Source organism: Sturnus vulgaris, chromosome 14, assembly GCF_052056855.1.
Source record: "Sturnus vulgaris isolate bStuVul1 chromosome 14, bStuVul1.hap1, whole genome shotgun sequence".
NCBI lineage: Eukaryota > Metazoa > Chordata > Aves > Passeriformes > Sturnidae > Sturnus > Sturnus vulgaris.
The window spans coordinates 13,247,636-13,267,276 of NC_142256.1; the positions used below are offsets into that span (position 1 = coordinate 13,247,636).

A 19,641-nucleotide genomic window follows, 5' to 3' on the forward strand; every position below is an offset into this window, starting at 1 on the left:
ATAATTGTAGGTCCTTGGGCACTTTCTAACAGCAACTAGAAGTCCTCTTATTTCACAGGGAAATCAACAGGCAGAAAAGCAAAAAAAGCCCAACATTAACACAGGATATTCCCCACCCTGTCATTAAAAGGTCCACTTCCCTTTTTCTAGAATGAGGTCTAAAACACAGATGAACTCTTGCAAAACTCTTCGAGGAGCTGAGTAAATACTGAAACATTGTTTGGTTAGCAATAAGTTAGTTTTAGTAACAAATTTTGGGTTGCCTTGAAACTCAGCCAAGTTTCCTTCCTGCTGGATCTCTACTATTTAGAATACCTATATTTAGGTGGTAACTAGGACCAAGCTTGCTAGCTACCACAAAATTCTAGTTCAGAAGGAAAAGCTTACCCCAAATATTTTATTCTCCTGAAATTTATCAAAATAGTATTTATGTCCTATTCCCAATTCTGGGACAATTTTGGAAATCTTGCTGCAACACACCCGTAAACGTGAGAGCAAAATTCCAAGTGACCATATTGTATTTGGAAAGGGCTGAAGAAGAGGGAGTTTGGGGAAGTTTGTGGAAGGCAGATCTGAAAACAAAAGAATATATGCATTTTTAGCACAGATGAGAACTGTAGAAATTAGCTGAATTTTCAGGAGGGATTTCAAAAAGCACATTCTGCCAGGGAATGAATTCGACATCCAGAGAACTTCTCGAGGATGTGCTAACGTAGCTTCTTTCCTGGGAGAGGATATGAACCATACCCCGTCTGGGGCACTGTTCAATAGCTGTAGCAGACAAGTGTGACCCCGGTTGTAAAAGGAAAACGACTTTGACTCACAGAATGAGATCTTGGTGAGTCTGTGGCCGCGCTGCAGCGCCATGTGGGGAGGCACGGAGGGCACGGCGGGGCAGCGGCGCGGAGCGGGTGCGGTTCCGCAGGGGCTGTGTGGACACCGCCCGCGTCCCGCGGCATCGCTGCGGCTCCGCGATTGCGGCACGGCCGAGCCCGGACTCGAGGAGCCACCGGCGGCTCCAGCGAAAGGGACCTCAGTGATCTCAGGGTCTTTTCCAATCGAATTGATCCTGTGAAGTGTCTCGGTGCTGAACGCTCGAGAGGCAACGCCGGGCGGTGGGGAGCGGAGGGCAGTGCAGAGGCGGCGCATGGAGCGAGAGAGGAGGGTGACAGCAGAGGGAGGGCAGTGCGGGAAGTGTAGGGCTGTGGGACGGGGCCGTGGGATGTTCCCATCGCTGCCCAGCTCTGCAGTCCTGGGCGGTGCTGCCCAGGTAGCGGGGCCGGGCCGCTCCTCCCTCCCGGCTCGGGTTACCTGGGCGGGCCGGCCCGGCCCGTCCCGTCACGCCGCCTTTCCCGGCTGGTCCGGCCCCTCGACGGGAAGTGGGAGCGAGTGGCCGCGCTGGGACGCCCGAGCCATGGCTGTACCCGCAGCAGCTCCGCTGCCTAGCCCGATCCTCCTCGCCATGTGCTGGGTGGTGGCCGCGGGGACGGCGGCAGGTAGGAGCGGGAGGGGGCGGTGGGGAAGAGGCGGTGGGGAGGGGACGCGGGGCCGGCTGCGGTGCCGGCTGCGCTCCGTGTCCGCAGGCGCGGTGCCGGGGCTGGAGCGGCCACTCCGGGATCTCCCCGTGCGCGGGTCCGGCGGCTCGGCCGTGGCTCCGCGACCATCCATGCGGGCATGGATGTAAGGGAAACGCTTTCATTTTGTAGTAGAAATCGCCCGAAGTTCGTCAGCCGTGTGCGAGGCAGCGCCGGCTGCGCGCCCTGCCCTGCCGCTTACTGGGAGCGGGGGTGGTGAAAATCTGCTCTCCTCTATCAGTAAGGCAGCTCTTGGCAGGGTTGGCCGAAATGTTTTAAGCTCCATCTTCGATTCCCGGGACAGTCTGTGCCTTAAAACCCCAAGCAGAAGCCCCCGCTCTCCTCCCGGTGCCCCGTCTGGCGGCGGTGCGGGAGCGCAGAACCTTCCTCGCTTTATGGCTCCGCTCTTCCTTTACTATTCCCGATTTTGGAAGCCTGAATGTTTAGTTTTAGGAAAGATGTGTGCGTGTCTTTGAGGACTTCATAAGGATCCGGACTTGAAGCTTTATTCTCTGCTTATGTTATCCAATAACGCAGATGCAGACATTAAAGAATTCTTATTTTTCAACTGTCTGCAATTCGGTTTATCACTATGAAATCAACTTTCAGAAAATGCAGGACGACAGAATAAAAATACGATTAATTTTTTATTTCTTTACAACACTAACATGGTACTTGATGCAAAGGATTTGCTGATGTTTCCGCCTTAGGGCTTTTAGAAATAATATGTTTTCTGAGCCTCACCTAATCTCTGAAGGCTACTGCTGTGCTTCTTAGAAGCACCACCGTGGGTTTTGCATTTTAAGAGTGAAATAACGGCTTGCCTACATTTTGTAGCTGGTCATTGAGTTGTTCTGCAAAATTGCTACAGAAATTTTAATAACGAGAGCATGAGACTCCATATTTTACACAGACAAAAGTATGAGATTGCCCTAACCTATGAATAAAAGCTGAATTAAAAACATTAAAACACAAGCTTCAGAATTCTGTAGATTAATCGAAAGCGTACTAGATTTAAACTTTTTATGCTAATACAATTTACTGATTAATTTATAAACTTTGAATATTAGCACTTCTTCGTGTGGCTAGAAATCTGCAGACTTAAGCACAGTGGCTTCTAATCAAACCTATTAGAAGATAATATTTAGAACTTCAAAATAGCAATCAGGGATAACATTTTTTTAACGGTTTGTGGCTATTGTAGGTAAAAGTTCGATCACAGCAAGATGGAATCCTTGGAGCTCTGTAGTCTTGTTGAGAAACGTTTCTCTTTTACATGAATAAAAGGACTCGGTATTTACTAACTTAATGCCCCAAGGCTGGTTCCTAAAGCCTGTCCTAAGTTTTTGTTAGTGGAAGAGGTAATAGGCAAAGATATTCTTGCTACATTCAGTTTTCTCACTGGAGACTGTATTTTTGCAAGAACAAAAATTTCTTTTCCACTCAAATAAGAATCCCAATAATTTAAAGTATTCCAACAAACTAAGCATATTCAGAACCAAATCAGTGAATCCTTGTAATTATTCTCATTATTTGTGCATATACATGGATGATAATGGTGCCTGATCTCTACCATTGCCTGTCCTTGAACTGTGCAAAGGTCCGAGACCTCCAGAAGTCTGATAAATTCCCTTCAAGATTTGGCTGCTCTGGCTTTTGGGAAATGTAAGATAATGGTGTCATGGATGTTTTGATCAAGAATTCTTGCTCAATGAAGCTGTTTTGCTTCTCTATCTTCCCTCTTCCTTTGTGCTAGCAGAAGGAAGCGAGGCTGTACTGTGACCTGGATGGGAAAACTGATCTTGATGGAATTATTCTGCCCTTTTCCTATGAGGTCTCTTGAATATTAGGGTGGGTTGAGCTTGGTTCCCTGGGACAGCAAGACCTGCAGCACTAGCTGATATGTGAAGTGTTTGTGACACTGATGCACTGTCCACAGTCAAACAAGTGGTGGTGGCTCAGTGATGATTCCTGGAGATACCCTGAGAAACAGTCTCACTGGGCTTCGGTTCAATATCTTCTCATAGTACATATTAGAGTAGCCCTTTAAAAAAAACCAAAATCCACTTTCACTTTCTTTGGGAATTCCCAGTTGGTGATGTTTTCTAGAATCGATGTCTGACACATACTTTAATTTTTACTGGAAGTTTGCCATTTTCTCGTATTTTCCCTCTTTGTTTTCTAATATGACCTTCAAGCTGTGTGATGGGTCTTGAGTAGGCATTGACTTAATACACAAGATAAGGAAGGGTCAGTGCACAAATGGATTTATTGCTGTGGCCATCTCTGAGACGTGGCCCTGCTCTGCTTCTCACTGGCTTTTGGGGAGATGCAAAAATGTATCACTGAAGTGTCAGCAATAAATTACTACTTGTCCCACACTGGTTTTGCTCACTGCACTGGAATATAGCATTATATTTTTAATAGGTAATTGAGAAAGTGATGTGGTTTCCTAGTTGTCTTTTTAACATTCTTGCATTTGCAATCTTTGCTTGCATTGTGTTTCTAACGTACAGCTGTTGCTTGCAAGATGTAGTCACTTGACTTTTTAAAAATAGCTCTTTAAAACTGTGCTGATGGATAACTTTTGGGGCGAACAAAGTATTAATTTCTCCACAAAATGTGTATACTGTTTTTACTAAAGTTTCAGCACATGATTCATCTTCCCGCAACACGCAAAAGCTCGAGTACCACAACCACTACCTTGTTGCAGGCTACAATTTCTTAAAAATTACTTTTCAGTTAATTTATGCATATTTAAATTTTACTTATGAGTTGAGGTAACAGGAATAATAGAAATACTTTAGTGGGCACCTTATCTGATAGCAATTATGAGCTGACAAAGCTGAGAAGTTATTTGTTCTTTTCTGTCAGAGTTTAAAATCTGCCAGTATTACTAATGGTAAAGTGTGGGCCAACAGGATTGTTAAACTGGTAACTCCTTTCTTCCAGGAGCAAAAATTCTTCCATCTCCATCCAACTTGACCTATTCATTTATCCATATCTGTACTGTGAACTGGACATGGAACCCACCAGAGAACGTCAGCAGTAGCTGCAACCTGAAGTATTCCAGTGACATTGTCGTTAATGGGGTTCCTAAGGACAAAAAAGTAAGTATATCACCTCTTTAAACTCTGTATTACAGTAAATGTCTTAGTATTATAAAACTCCGTGTGGGAGAGCATACACACGTGTGTAAAGACAATTTTACTATATCATTTCACTCTTATCATGGGATCAAAACCTCAAAAATGAATCATACCAGCATATGGGATCTTCAAATCAGAAAAATCTGTCTGTTGCTCTCTGATAACTGAGTGCTGATGGTAACACAGAAGTACTGTAATAATAATGGGAAAAGTCGCATATCAGTCTTTGCTTATGCAACTTTCTAGAAAACATAGATAGAAGGGCAGTATGCATCCTTAAGAGTTAAATGGGAATTTGCAAAGGATTTTCTCCTTTACTTTGAACTCGTTTTAAAGCGACATGCAGATTTAGCTGTGGTTTGACAGCATTGCATCTTTTGGTGGTGATGCCAAGAATTAACATTCCCCCATTTACCCTCTCCCTGCAATTACAGTTATTTATGGGGGGTTGTGTTTTGATGACCATATGGAGCATGTTTGTTGCCTGGAATAGAAGTCATACAACACATTTGTTTTGGGCTTTTGTTTTCTGTGTTAGATGGTTTGCAGCCCAGATGTTCTCCTTGCTGTGGATTAGCCTCAGTTTGGTCAGGGCATTGCCATGGTGCCCATTGCTATGTGCTGTAGGACAGGTATTTTTACTATTTATTGCCAGTAAGAAAATAAGTCCATAATTCCAAACCCCAGGAATTTGAAGCCTTTTGGTAGATGCCAGCTGTCAGGGAGGCAGTCCTGCTGTTTTAGATATGGTTACAATTGATATGACGCCTCTTGAGGCAGTCCTTTGCTGTTGAGCCCTGTTAGTCTTACAGCCTGATGGTTATGTTGGCCTCTTCATGCTAACCACTGTATTCTTTCTCACTGCTCCGGGATATCCTGGACATGAGTAGGGATGTGGTTTGGCCAGTTTGGATGGAGCATTGAGCAACCTACTCTAGTGGAAGGCAGGAAGCTGCGGTGGGGGAGTTGGAACCAGATGATCTTTTAGCTCCCTTCCAGCCCAAACCTTTTTTATGATTCTGTGACTGTGGTTTTGCAAACAGCTGAGCTGATTTAATGTCACTACTAAAAGGGTGACATTTCATTTTGACACTAATGATCTCTAATAATCTTCATTGGACCTTTAGATGAGCCAGTTTAACCTGCTAACACAACAGAAATCTATTGACCTATTTTGATTAATTCACTAACAAATCAACAAGTAGAAAGTCTCCTTGGTTAAAGAGCTAAATGAGTTTGTGGAAGGGTCTAATAGGTATTAATGTCATCAGCAATGAAAGAACGGAGGGTTAGCAGTTTCACAGGACAGGATGAAACAGACTGTATGTCTTGCTGCATCTTTTTGCTCAGAGAACCTGTTGGAGGTTAGGATTCTTTCTTTTTCTTTTCTTTTTTTAAGGAAATTTTCTCCCCTTTGTTGCTAAGAGATGATAACGACTGGTACTTAAGAGACCCAAAAGAAGTGGCCAAGGTGGGGTGAAGGGGTTCAGTGGCTGCAGCCCCTTAGCTGGGGCTTTTCTCTTGGGAAGGGCAGAGATACTTTGAGGTTTTGGCTGGGGGATGAGGGGCTGGGCTCGGCTCTGAGCTCTCTCTCGCTCTTGGGATCGCAGGTTGCGGTCGGGAAGAATTTGTCACCACTGAGGAGTCCTGTCTCCCACTCTTTTCTCCTCCTGTGAGTAAGGCTCTGCTTGTAAGAATGGCCATTGTGCTGGGGCGTTATTAACACCCGACCTCACTAGAAAGGACCCTCACCAACTATTTGGGTGTCTCGGGGAAAACCCAGGACCCCGAGCCCCTCCAAGGGCCGTGTTCGGGAGCCGGGCTGCCGCTGCCCAGCCCCGCCGTTCCTCTGCCACTGCTCCGGGTTTGTCCCTACACTGTAACCCCACACCCCTGCCTGCCGGGACACCCCGCGGCTCCTGCCACAGCTGCGGAGGTTCTGATACATTTCTTTTGCTACTCTGGGGTGGGCCTGCCCCTGCCATCCCAGCTGTGCTCCCAGGTTGCTGCTGCAGCCATTTCACCGCCCGGCCCGGCCGCCATCACCGCGTGAGGGAGACGCGGCCGAGCTCGCGCCACAGCGCCCCCTGCAGGCGCGGGGGAATCCTGGCCCCTGCCCGGCCGGGAGCCACCAGCGCCCCTGCTGGCTGTGCCCGGAACTGCAGCGCAGGGGAAGGGGCCGCAGCCGAGAGCGGCTGTCCCTGGGTTTGTGTTCTGTTCCTCGGGGCTGCTGCTCTTTGTTTGCCTTGTTCTACACACACATACTAGCAAAGAACTGTTGCTCCTTTCCTGTATCTTTGCCTGAAAGCCCTGTTACTTTGGAGTTATAATAATTTGGAGGGGAGGGGGAAGTTCCTGCCTTCCTTGGCAGACACCTGTCTTTCAAACCCAGACAAATCTAATCTGTACATTTGTTTAATTTCTTTGCCCTCTCATTAGTGCCAATATATATTGTTTTTGTATATGAGTGGTTACAGTACTCTTTGGCCATAACATAGATACTTGTTCTGTATCCAGTTTCCAGTTAAATAAAAGGCATTCTCCTAGCCCAACAAAAGATGCTCAAGAAAGCGTGTGATAAAAGGGTGAGCCTTTTTCTCACAAAAACATACTTGAAATGGAAGATCATGAGCTACTTGGGTTTGATGTGGTGTTTTAATAGCCATTTATGGGTTTGTTTTGGTAGGTTTTTCTTTAGCTCCTTAAATCGTCCAAACTCATCTAACTGCTTTTTAGTTGTGTCTTCAAATGTTTTTCATTCTGTTGGTCATGCCCTCATGTGCACACACACAGAAAGGTGAAGGTCAGATCTGTAAGTGTCTGTTTATACAGGTGTAGGATAAACATGCTTATTTTGCATTATCCATCAAGACTTATTCTAGGATAATTTTCCCCCATGTTATACTTACTTCTCAATCTCTGTGTAGCCTTTGCTAATGACTGTAGGTCACAGGGGTAACAGTAGTTTTTTTTTGTGAGTTCTGACTGCCCCTGAGAAAGAAAAAGCAAAGCCAAGTGATGCTGAGTCTTCCCACATAGTCAGACACTGGTTTCATTTGGCTTTGAGCTGTACTCTTTCTGAAGGGCTGTAATATATCCCTACACTGGCAGGAATTCCCGTGTGTCTGAGATGGTATGACAAACGTTTTGGTTTTCTCCTTCCCATCTAAACCCAGGAATGGAGTAAGAGCCACTTCCGTGTGACAGATGCACACTTGAATGAGGAAATGCGCCTCAGAGTGAGAAGTGAATGCACGAATGACAGCACCAGTGAGCCCAGCCCCTGGGTGGAGACCTCCCTTCTGCCTAAAGGTAATGCCAGCAGTGGCCAGACCCCTCTTGGCCTGAGGAGACATGGCTTTTTCTCTGTTCTTTTAACAAGAAGAATAAAATATATCAGAGAGAAATACCAGACAAAACGGCTGGTTTTATTGATAGAGCTTAAACAGAATGATTATACCACCTTTAAATGCAACTGGGGTCCTCTGATGCTTAAAGTCTTCTGGGCAAGCTTGTAAAATTGAAGTGCTCTCCCAAAGCAGCAGTGTGGTTCCTGTTATTTCTCCTCTGCCTGCTTTGAGCTGTAGTCTTTCTGAGGGGCTGTAATATATCCTTACACTGGCAGGAATTCCTGTGTGTCTGAGGTGGTATGACAAATATCTTGGTTTTATTTCCCCCATCTAAATGATGGAGTAAGAGCAACTTTGGTTTTGATGGCTGTGGCATAAGAGATAGCTTAGACTCCATTAAGCTTGCTGCCTTAATGACAAGCATCTAAGTCAGTTTATTTTGTGTGATTTTTCTGTATAAACTGAAGTCCATAAAATAACCCTACAATTGTCCATGTAGAGGGAGGAATGTAGCAAATTTAACAACTTGTTGAATAAATTACTCAAATAATTGTAATAGGGCTCTGTCTTTTTCAAAAGAGATGAGTGGTGTCTACAAAGCATAGCAAAATGAATAGAGAAAAAGTAATTTTTGTTTCTTGGCATGCAGAAGTAAGGATTCCACAACAAAATTGTTAGGAAGAAGACTTTGAGGAGTAATGTATTTTGCTGAATGCTTGAAGTTAGGATGTACGGCAAGAAAATGAGTCTCTTGCTTAAAAGTTTGTCTTAACCCAGAAGCATGACCTGATGTGGATGAAAACCACATGTGGTTGGGAGAATCAGAGACCTTATATCAAGCCTGTGTGTGTGTCTGCCAGAAGAGTTCTCGAAAATCAGGGAAGCACATTGTTAGGACAGCATGTACTAAACAGGCTGGGGCTTTTAAAATTCAGTTTGCAGATGAAATATTTTTATATACTTCTTGAATAGAAAAACCTATGTCATTTCCCTGTGTCTTAGTTGCTGCTTCAGGGAGAATGCAAGCTCAGACTTTCAAAGCAAATCCGCGTCTAACATGAATTTAGTTTTTAGTTCATGGAGATATTGCTACTTGTTACAAGGAAAGTGTATCCAATACAATCCAATGTAGTATGATAATACAGTGTAAAGAACTCAAGCAAAGACTTTATTCCATAATTGCTCTGCCTGAGATTGCCTGAGGCAATCCATTGACTTCTTCATAATTGCTAATTACTCACTTGTATTGATGTGACTTGAGTTTCCAAATGTTAAACTTTAATGTCTAAAGGTATATGGATCTCAATTTAAAAGTCAACTTATCCAGTGCTGCTTTTGTCAATATTTAAGACTCAGAGGTATTTCCATCTTCAGAATACCAAGCAACTAATACAGTTTCTGGAGAAGATAAAAATACTCAGCCTTTAATTATGGTTGATATTGATGACTGTAATAGCATTTACCTTTGTTATAGTTTTCCCTGTAATTACTTTTACTTATTTGTAAAGTACCTGTAGATTAATAGAAATAAATATTTTCCTGACTCAATACCTTGTCCCTAGCATCTGGTAACTCTAAGTAGCAATTCAGCCATGGTGAGCACTGAGTTTTGCTGTTGTGATTGGCTTGCCTCCAGAAGTTACTCTGCTGAGATTTCAGCCATTGCAAGCTCTAAACAGCTGGAATTCGTAATTTATTGTGCTGAACAGGCAGTGTCGTCTTGAGAGGTAACCAACCCATTTCTGCTTTCCAGTTTCAGTTATGTAAAATGAAATGTTTTACTTCTGGAAAAAGCAGAGAGAACTTGGACAAAATAAATCTTAGAGAACATCTCCAACTTGCCTTGCAGGTATTCCGGGTACTGCTGCTGTTGACTTGAGCTGTGTTTGGCACAATTTGGAGTACATGGCTTGTACCTGGCGTCCTGGGGAGAACACAAGCAGTGACACCAACTACACTTTGTCCTACTGGTTCGTAGGAGATTTGTATTCAAAGCTCTAAAGTGCTCCAGGACTAACCTTCAGTTTTACATGACTCATTCCATTTGTCTGCTTCCTCCTGCTTTGAAAGTTCCCAGGACTTTGTGTCCAAGTTACTGCTCAGTCCCATTCAACCGAAAACTTCACCAATGATGGGGCCAGAGGCTGCTATGGCCAAGACTTTTTGGGGAGCTGATGCAACTATTTTGTGTCTGCTTCAGTAGACCATAGTAACATAGCTGCTATTGCTTTCTATGTTTTTTCTAATTGGGCACTTGATTCAAAGAGGGAATAATTAAGAACTAAACTGGACCAATGTATTGCTTTCTTTGCAGTCCAACAAAATGGGCTGTTTAAGTTAGGATCACTCACAATGTATGTGTCAGTTCATAAACCATTGGGAAATGGTACAAAAGCATTAATAACTCTCAGTAGTACTTCTATTTGCATCTTCAATGTTGTAAATAACTGATTCACCTTTAAAGCTATGAAGAACATCTTTTTATCATCATCATCCCTGCTGGCCAGTGGACAGCCATAAATGGTGCTTTGTTCCAAAGGAACAGACTTGTGTGAGCCAGCTCTTGGCATTGATAGCTGTACATAGTAATCTATGCATACTTCTGTACCTTGATGGGGCTTGTGAAATTCCAGATTGCATTAGCTTCTGTAGAAATAGTGGAGTTTCCTTTTTGAAAGCCCCATGTCATAGTTTTAAATCAGCTTTCTGTTTTATTTGAGCTAACTACATAAACTTATTGCACTTCTCCAGTGGCAGTCTCAGAGGTCAGCTGTTCAATTCAGGGCATTTAGGCAGCAAGCAGCAGAAAATTTGCTGCTTTCATTAAACATGGGGGGACTATTTGTTCCCTGTCTAGACTGCTACTCAAATTTTTTCTTTGTTATAAGAACAGGACCAATGCAGAGTTGAACTGAATTTCTGGGTGTAGGGATACTTACTGCTTTAGATTTGAACTACGTATTTTCAACCTGCCCTTAATTTTAATGGGAGATGTAGTTGTAGTGACTTCAAAGTGTTTTAATTCATGCTGCTTTGAAAGGATAATGATTTTTAGATTTTAAAGCCAAAAACTAAGGAAACACTTCAGTTTTAGTCTGAAAGATACATTTTCCACAATGCCAATGAGGTGGGGATTTTTGGGTTTGTTTTTCTTGGGAGGAAGTGTTACTGGTGTATTTTCATTGAGGCTTGGGCAACAAAGAGAAGCAAGGAAGAAGTTTGTCTTCCTAGCTTCTCTATTATTGGAAGGGGATACTGACATTTTGAAAAGCAAATCAGGTAAATAGGTGAAACTCAGCTATCTCATGAGCTGCAATACTTGAGCAGAGTTAAAGGAGGTTGATCAGCTCATTTTATCACAGAGGTGAAATTCTGTTGACCAGAAGTGGCACAAATTAGGTTTTTTTCTAAATATTTTTTACTCCTTGGAATTGTTCTCCCATGTGGAAAATGTGAACCAAAGCTGACAGCAGTTGTTCTCTTTGATATAAAGCAAGCCTACCTCTCTTTCTGCTCCTTGGCACTCTTCACAAAAACAATACTCTTTCTAAAGCTTGAGATAAACTACAGGCTGCTTTCTTTGCTTAGGCTTACTTTGTAATGTGCTATAGCATAGCTTTAATGCAATATCAGTCTTTAGAATTTGTAACACACATTTATAAACAAGCCTTCCCCATGCTGTCCTTTTCTTCTGAAGTTTACAAAAATAATTTTATTTTCTAGGTATGATGGTTTGGAAAACCCTAAGAAGTGTAGCAACTCCTCTGTAGACCAAGGAATCTTTGAATGCATTTTCAATTTTACCTTCTCAAAAGTCACCAGTAATTACCCTGCTATAAGTATTTTGATCAGCGATGATTCTGAAGAAATTAGGCCTCTGTGTGCAAGTAAAAATCCTACCACCCTTGGTAAGCTTAATACCACATCATAAAAATATAACTAAAATAAGTAGTTTGGTAGTATATTGTTGTGTTTGAGAAACTTTCACTCAAAAAGTATGAATGGGACAATGAGATTAGATGCTCCCTTCTTCTACTGACTTTTGATTTGAAATTATATAGGCAAGAGTTTGTTTTCTGTGGGGTGGGTATCTGCAGGGGAGGGGAGGGGGGTAATTTTCTATTAACTTCTACTCTTATTCTTTAGTTGGATTCACTCTTTTTTTTTTACTTGCTGGTGCTAACTTTTCCCTCTTTCTCTTCTTAATCTGGTGTAAATAATATTCTGTAATACAGGACTGAATAATTTTTGTAAGCAGCAAAATAAACTTTTGCACTAATTATTCCATTTTGCATTTCAGTAAAACCTGCCACACCAAGACTATTAACAGTGTCAAAGACTAATGATGTAATTGATGTAAAATGGAGTGAATCAGAAACTTTTCCAAAAGGCTGTTTACACTATGAAGTTAAATGTTACAAAGGTGATTTGGGCATTGATCTAATAATTGAAGTAAGTTTTCCTTAATTTCTTTTTCTGTGAATATTTTGAAATATTTGTGGTTGAAAATGAACAGTTGCATGAGAATGGGTTGGGTGCCAGTGCTGGAAGTGCTGTGTGAATGTAGGATTTTTCTCTCATACTGCAGGTTTGTGTTAGTAAAAGCTGCACATCAAAATTCATGCAAGTCTTATGAATCCTTCCCATAATTTGTTAGGGCAATTTGTTAGTGTGTGAGAACAGAAGGATTTACTATCAGGAAATCGTGGCTGTAAGCTTCTCAGGCACATGGGCTTGGGTGTCTTGCTGTTAGGTTTTCCTGCTGTTGGTCTTGAGTGCTGTGACCCGATTGCCCTAAAGAAAAATGAACTGCTGGTGCACACGGGAACAGAGAATTTCATACAGAAAAGCAAGGGGATAAAGACTGAGCGTGGAGGGGAAGAAAGAGGTGTGCACTCTCAAATACACTGATTTTTGTGTACATATAAAGAGCATTGAGTTCATTGTCTGGATGGACTCAGGCTGTATGTCCAGAGCCAAACTGAATGTCCTGTTTGATCAGAATGGTAAAAACAGTATGATAAATTTCAAATGGAGTGGCTCTCTTCTCCTGTGGAGCATGTTTAGTTGTTCATGCTACCCCAAACTCGAATGCTAGCAACATTCCCCAGGAAACTGGCATTCTGGATATAAAATAAGTGCAGCTAGATCCTATCTAGTGTGTGCTTTTTCTGTAGAGGTGTCCCAAAACACTTTGGTATGGTCACAGTTATGCTGCCCTGACAAGAAGGGAATGCAGGGTAAATCGCAGATGTTTCTCAGAAGGGAAAAAAAAATTTAAAAGGCACTGTTCCAAATTCTAAGTCTTAGCTTAATCATTGATGCCAAATGCTGCATGATAGATGTAGCAGTGAATGAGATTAAATCTTAGCTTTGGAATGTGCATTTAGGCACTCTGTGCTTGTTAAATGCCACTATGTCCTATTTTTAATGAAGTTTCATAGTCATAGAAAGGTCTTCCATCAAAACATTCAGAATACATTAGCTGCACAATGTAAATAGGCTTGGAAGTGACTGAGAATATGTTGATAATTGAACAAAGCAAACTACCTTTTCTTTTCTGCCTTAGTCTGAAACGAATTCTGTGTCAATTCCTGGAGTTGATCCTAATAACAAATACACCTTCAAAGTGAGAGCAAAACTAAAGCGTGTGTGTTACAACAGTGATCTCCATAGTGACTGGAGTGAAGAAAAGAGCATTGGTGAGAGCACTTGTCCCTGCATTGTGTTGCACTTTACTCTTCATCTGTCTGCTAAATAAATGGGAGTCAAAGGTCATCTTCCTATGTACCTATTTAATTTGGAGTGAAAAGAGGGCAGAAGAGCTCTAGTCCTTCAGCAGCACCACCAGTCTCAGCCTATGCTGCTGTATATGTTGATAATGATGCCATCTGTACAGCTGTGCAATGTCCACTGTAGCTAACTTTTCAGCCCTGAGTCTTGCTCATTTGCATTTCCTTGCTAACCATATCTACATTATAATCCCATTTTAGAAAATGAGCCTGTCCTTGCCTACAAAAGTGCTAGTGTACTTGCAAAAGAACTGCTTCTATGAACAAATTGGAGAATTAACTATTTTGTTGTCATTGTCCCTAAAAAGCCTCTCAAAGCATCTCTAAGTTTCTACAATTTCTGTTTTCCAGGTGAGAAGAGGGACTCTACAACCTACTTTGTTCTAATAATTACCATTCCATTAATCGTAGCAGTATCTACAGTAATCCTACTAGTTTATCTAAAAAGGTAAATAATGATCTCCTTACATTTGCTGCTGTTTTTGTCAAGAGTAAAAATTATTTAGAATCTGTCTGTGTCAATGTTCTCCTTTCCTTTTGTTTTGGGGACTAAAAATAAGAAATGGGTGCAGTTGCACAGAGAATGGAAGGCTGGTCAGTGATGACAAAGCTGACTCCACAAATTTTCTTGACTGTACCCAAATATGATTTTGACATTTTAAAATTATTTTGTGATTTTTAAATTAATATATTTTTCATCTCAATATTTTCTTTTTAACTTCATTAAGGCTGAAGATATTAATTCTTCCACCAATTCCGGACCCTAGAGAAATTCTGAAGCGCATGTTTGGAGAGCAGAACGAGGATTCCCAGGTTAGTAAGAAGCTGTTGGGCCAGCAAATCTACTGAACTGGGATCTCTAGGCTTGCAGGTTTTTTTTCCCCCTATGTCTGTCTTATCACTAACTGCGTGTATTGTATGAAGGTTAAGTATTTACAGTATTAGGAATCGTTCAGAAACCATGACACAAAACTTTGATTTTCCTCCCTCCTCTCCCCCCACCCCAACCCGTATGTACTTTTCCAGTTCCAATAGTAGAATTGCATTATTCTATTACTCCAGACTGCTAGTCCCTTAAATTAGTATCAGACTGGGGTTTTTTGGGAGACAGTTTTCTGATTGTCAGGCTTCTTTTGCTGTGTGGGTTTTCGTTTGAGGGTTTTTGTTTGTTTTCACAACTCCATTAATATTCATGTCTTTTTATGCTACTTAATCATATTTATGATGCTGAATGAAGCTATTTGTGTTTGACTTCCAGAAACTAACATTTTTAACACTCTCACATTTATCATAGTCCGTTAGCTAGAAAGTAAATCAGACGTATAGCTTCTTGTTGGCAAAAGAACAAAACCAGCTATAGTTGTTTCAGGAGTTGGTTGATGAAAGGCTTGGAGTGGTGCCTTATTTCACAGAAAATAAACATAATACCCATTAAGGAAACTTATTTCTAAATAAATCTTTCTCAGTAGCCCTTTATAAAAATCCTAAGAGAAGCACACTGACAAGCCCTAATTCAAACTTTGACATGAGGCAGTGAATGTTCTCCCAGATGGGATTCTTGGCCACGAGGGCTGTAACTGTGGTAGCTGTTACACTTTGTGCTTTCACAAGTGTTTTGTGTATGTAATTTTCTCTGTGTGCTCAGTGAAAACTCTACAAAGTGTGTACATGCTCAGTTCTCCATCCTCCTGCCTGAGCTTTACCTGTTGGCTATAGTTGGAAGCACCCTTAAGGTGGGGACCAACCTTCAGTTCTTCATCTCCAGAGGACATCTCTTCTGTCAGCCAGGTCTAAGCCATGGCTCTGAAAGACATAATTTGTTGCCCAGCTGCCTTGGCTTTTCACCATAATATGGGGTATATGTTGTGGAACGGGGGTATGTCTTACTGGGTTGAAAAAGCAACACTCACCAGGAGGAATTATTGTTAAAAATGTTGTTCCTCTCTTTCAGAGCTCTGCAAAGGACGATCCCTTGAATGCTTTTGACAGGTTAATTATGGAAGAAGAAATTCATTCTTTAATTTTAACAGAAACTTCAGAGAGCACTAAGTCTGAAAAAGAAAACAGGTAGACTCTACTTTATCAATGAAAGAGGAAGAAGCTGATTCCTGCTCCCCTACCTCAGGTGACTGTAGATACGAAGAGGCCTGTGAAGCATTGGCCAGCTCTGACCCCACTGGCTTTCTCTGGTGCACAGAAGACACATCCCTAACAGTGGCTGTTCTTCCATCTCTGCCAGAAATACTCATCAGAGTTCAGTCAAGATGAGCATGTATATTCCATGCCACTGCACTGTGGATTCCCTGTCCTGGCTTCAGCCAGCTCTGCCCAGTTACTCATCACTTCACTTGTGTTTGTGCCTCACACCAGACTGTTGTTTTTTTTGTTTTGGTTAGGTTTTTTTTTTGAGCTAGCACTGTGACTTTTCTGAAGTATTTGGCTCTATTTGCAGTAGGTGGGATGAGTCTGGTTTGCAGTAGGTGGATCATTAGTGCTACCACCTGCTGCCAGGTGGGATGGCAGAGCATGGACTGTTTGTGGATAACCCTTTGTGTGTATGCCTGGGCTGGGTACTCTATGGAGGGCACTTACGGACTGGATTTCTTGTACTTCTGCCCATCAGCTAGAGCCTGGTCAAATCTCACCAAAGAGAGTATTTTTTAATTTGAAAATGTGTATGAAAAGCCTCTCTGCTCTCCAGCTGGTGTTCAGAATATTCATAGAAAAGGCTTAGTTTTGTTACCCTGTCAATTGCCTGTCCTCAGATGCCTCGCCTTCATGGACTTCTTGGGTTAATTATACTTCGTTTAAAATGAGAAATAGAATATTTTTTTATTTGTTCTGTGCAGTAGCAGATAACTGTATTGAGTCTCACCAGACTGTGATTCTACTTCGGCCATATTGGCCTAAAGGCACCTAATTTTTAGTAGCTAAGTCGTCCTGAGTCTGTCCAGCAAAAATACCACGATGGATGCATGAGTCTAAGAAGCTGTGGTCAAACTGATTAGCAAATATTAAACCACTGAACCCCTACTAATTCAAAGGCGTCAAGACCCATCCTTACTGCTAAACTGATGGATTTGGGGAAGAGGGGAGAACAATCTTGGCCTCTTTTCTAAGGAATAAGTTTTATTCTTTCTATAGTGATGAGACTCTGATTTGAACTTCCCGTCTAGGACTTAGCAGTATAAAACAAGGTGCTGATTTAACTTTTTAAAAAAGCTTTCTCCTATATTTTACTGCAACAGTTTGACAGGTGTTTTTTTGTTGTTTTGTTCATTCTTTGATGGTTTTGTTTTGAGTGTTCTTTACCCAGCAAAGCTCAGCAGGTGTTCTCTGGCACAAATGTGACATTTTTCTGCTCTACATTCTCAGCATTAGTTTCTGCCCTGTGCTGCAAGGGTGGTTAGAGTGGTACCTTGATTGTGCTGGAGGAAGAAGATAATGGAATGGAGACAAAAGGATCCGTGGAAGCCGTTTATGGTCAGTGCTCAGGGATTTCTTGCTCCTTCCAGATAATTGTAGACATGTGAGTCATGGACAAAGGCAGTCTTAGCAGACTGGGAAGAGATCTCCTGATAAGCTTTATAGGAGCAAACTTTACAGCTACAAACCTTTTAAAGTTCATCCCTGTCTTCAAGCTCCATTCAGTCAAAAAAGTGAAGCTAAATGCTATATTTTTAGAACACTTTGTTCTGCAAGAAGTAGAGCAAGTGCCACATGCTTTTTAGCTACAAATGTGCATCTTTTATGCAGTTATTCCCTCCTTATCAATAAATCAAAATTCTTTCCCCATTGTCCACTGAGCCTTTCAAATACATTTTTTTCCATGGCTTGTCTTCCTTTTGTTGGTGGTAGAAAGGGGAGTAGAAATGTAGCAGAACTAGCAGACTCCCTATTAGCCTTTTACCTCCAATCAGGCTAAAAAAACCCCAACATTATAAAAATTAATAAATGAGACACAATAAAAATAAAGCCTCAGGGATTTCAGTGAGATAAAACTCAGGTTATACAAAATCAGCTAGTAGCACTTTCTGAAATTCCAGAGATTAAGGAATAGCATGAGGGAAAGAGTAATTACATTCCTTGCCAAATTAATTCCCTCTGCAACACTTATATCATTATAATGAATATTCCTTCAATCTACCTCCTCTGGAATGTTCTCAACACAGACCACTAGACAAACAGAAGTGTATCATTTCAAGATAAGTAAGCATAACAGTGTAATATAAAGTTTTGTGGCTTTCAGTGTAGCAATTCAGGAAAATCAGTTCTTACCCCTAAATTCTTTTGACTTTTATGCTGGTGTCTATGACAAAACCAAAATTTATTTGCTTTTTAAAAAAAGAAACCAACAAAAAACCCCAAACAAATTCGTTAAACCATAGGAGTGGGAAAAAAAGATGGAAGGTGTTAGGCCAAAAGGAAGATTTAAATGCAAAGGATGGTTTAGGTCACTATATAGAAAGGTTTTGAATAACACTAGTTGACACTTCCTCACAGATTCATTTCTTGAGCCTGTGTTTCAGCATGTAAAGCAAATGTCTGAATATACTTTCACCTTTAACATGCTTTTTAAAGGTAAGAGGTTTTTTAGCTTGAAATTATCTAAATTTTGCTTTTCTTTTTTTCATTGCAGTTACTTGATCTGTAAATTTGTTCAAAGGGTGAATAAATATGATTGAATGCTTTTCAGTGTAATGGCATGGCATTTTGTTCTTGGGTTGAGGAGATTAAACTGAGGCCAAAGAAATGGGTTTTTAATGAGAAGAAAAGCTGAGTTGCTTTGCCCTCATCTCTTTTAAAAGTGAACTCAGCCCACACCCTCATTGTGCATGGACTGCAGTAGCCATGCTTCTCGGCTGGGGTAGTGGAACAGAGATGGAGCTGAGCACAGATTTTGGGCTCTCACCCTCTCTATGATGGCCGCTCAAGGCCATTCTGCTTTCTGACATTGGCATGTTATTTTAACGCTATGGAGACTTAATAAACCATCAAACTGGAATGTGACTGAAATTGCTGCAGACTTCTCCAATGTATCTTCAATATTTCACATCTTTGTTAGCTGCTGAAGTTATTGAAAATGCTGGCTTGCAGAACTGATGAAAACCATCAACTTGTCACTTAGACCCAAATACATTCAAGTGCCAAATAAACACATTAGTAATGGCTCCTTGGAAAGATTCTGAAAGAGAATTCTTAGTTCTCTTCAGTTCAGTGAGCAGATCATTCAAAAGTAAGATATGATCCATGACATCAAAAAACAAGACTTACGTATTTCTCTTTCACAATTCTACAGTTTTGGTGGTAATAATGACTAACAATTAGTTACCATTATTACCATAAGTGACCTTTTCTTATTTTAATACATTCTGTTAAACAATCTAAGATTTCTCTATTTGGCATCATTGAGAAATTGAACAATTAATTTCTATTTTTCTTTTTTTTTCATTTCTTTTCAGTTAAGGAATGACATGACACAGTTGAAAGAAGTTTTAGAGGAACACACTGAAGTGCAAGCCATAGTGTTTCAGTGCTTACTACTGAAAGTAGGATAGTACTAGTCACAGGTTGGGTATTTCCATTTACTGGAAAATACTCAATAAACTTCCTTCTGAGCTGGAACTCAAAATACTCAGAATTTCCTTTGGAAAGGAAATGGGGTTTTGTTGTTATTAAAAAAACAAAACAAAACATTGTTTTGAAGGGTTTTCCACTCACTGAAGCAAGAACAGGATGTAGGTGAGTAGAGGGGTGAGAGTCCAGATATGGTCTG

The 19,641-nt window shown here is 41.3% G+C and overlaps 1 protein-coding gene across 1 annotated transcript; it reads left to right on the forward strand.

Annotated features, from left to right (window-relative positions):
* The first annotated feature begins 1,371 nt into the window (after positions 1 to 1,371).
* IL13RA1 (interleukin 13 receptor subunit alpha 1) lies at positions 1,372 to 18,555 on the forward strand. Its single transcript, XM_014887116.2, has 10 exons — positions 1,372 to 1,496; positions 4,527 to 4,684; positions 7,900 to 8,035; positions 9,923 to 10,043; positions 11,797 to 11,981; positions 12,374 to 12,525; positions 13,643 to 13,775; positions 14,217 to 14,313; positions 14,594 to 14,678; positions 15,817 to 18,555. The coding sequence occupies exons 1-10, from the start codon at positions 1,415 to 1,417 to the stop codon at positions 15,934 to 15,936; spliced, it is 1,269 nt and encodes a 422-aa protein (XP_014742602.2). The 5' UTR covers positions 1,372 to 1,414; the 3' UTR covers positions 15,937 to 18,555.
* Positions 18,556 to 19,641: the final 1,086 nt, after the last annotated feature.

Excerpts from the sequence above, each read along its gene's own strand:
- IL13RA1 (XM_014887116.2), top strand. The coding sequence starts at position 1,415 with ATGGCTGTACCCGCAGCAGCTCCGCTGCCTAGCCCGATCCTCCTCGCC. Across the intron at positions 4,685-7,899 it reads GGGTTCCTAAGGACAAAAAA|GAATGGAGTAAGAGCCACTT; the intron begins GTAAGTATATCA and ends ATCTAAACCCAG. Across the intron at positions 13,776-14,216 it reads GAGTGAAGAAAAGAGCATTG|GTGAGAAGAGGGACTCTACA; the intron begins GTGAGAGCACTT and ends TCTGTTTTCCAG.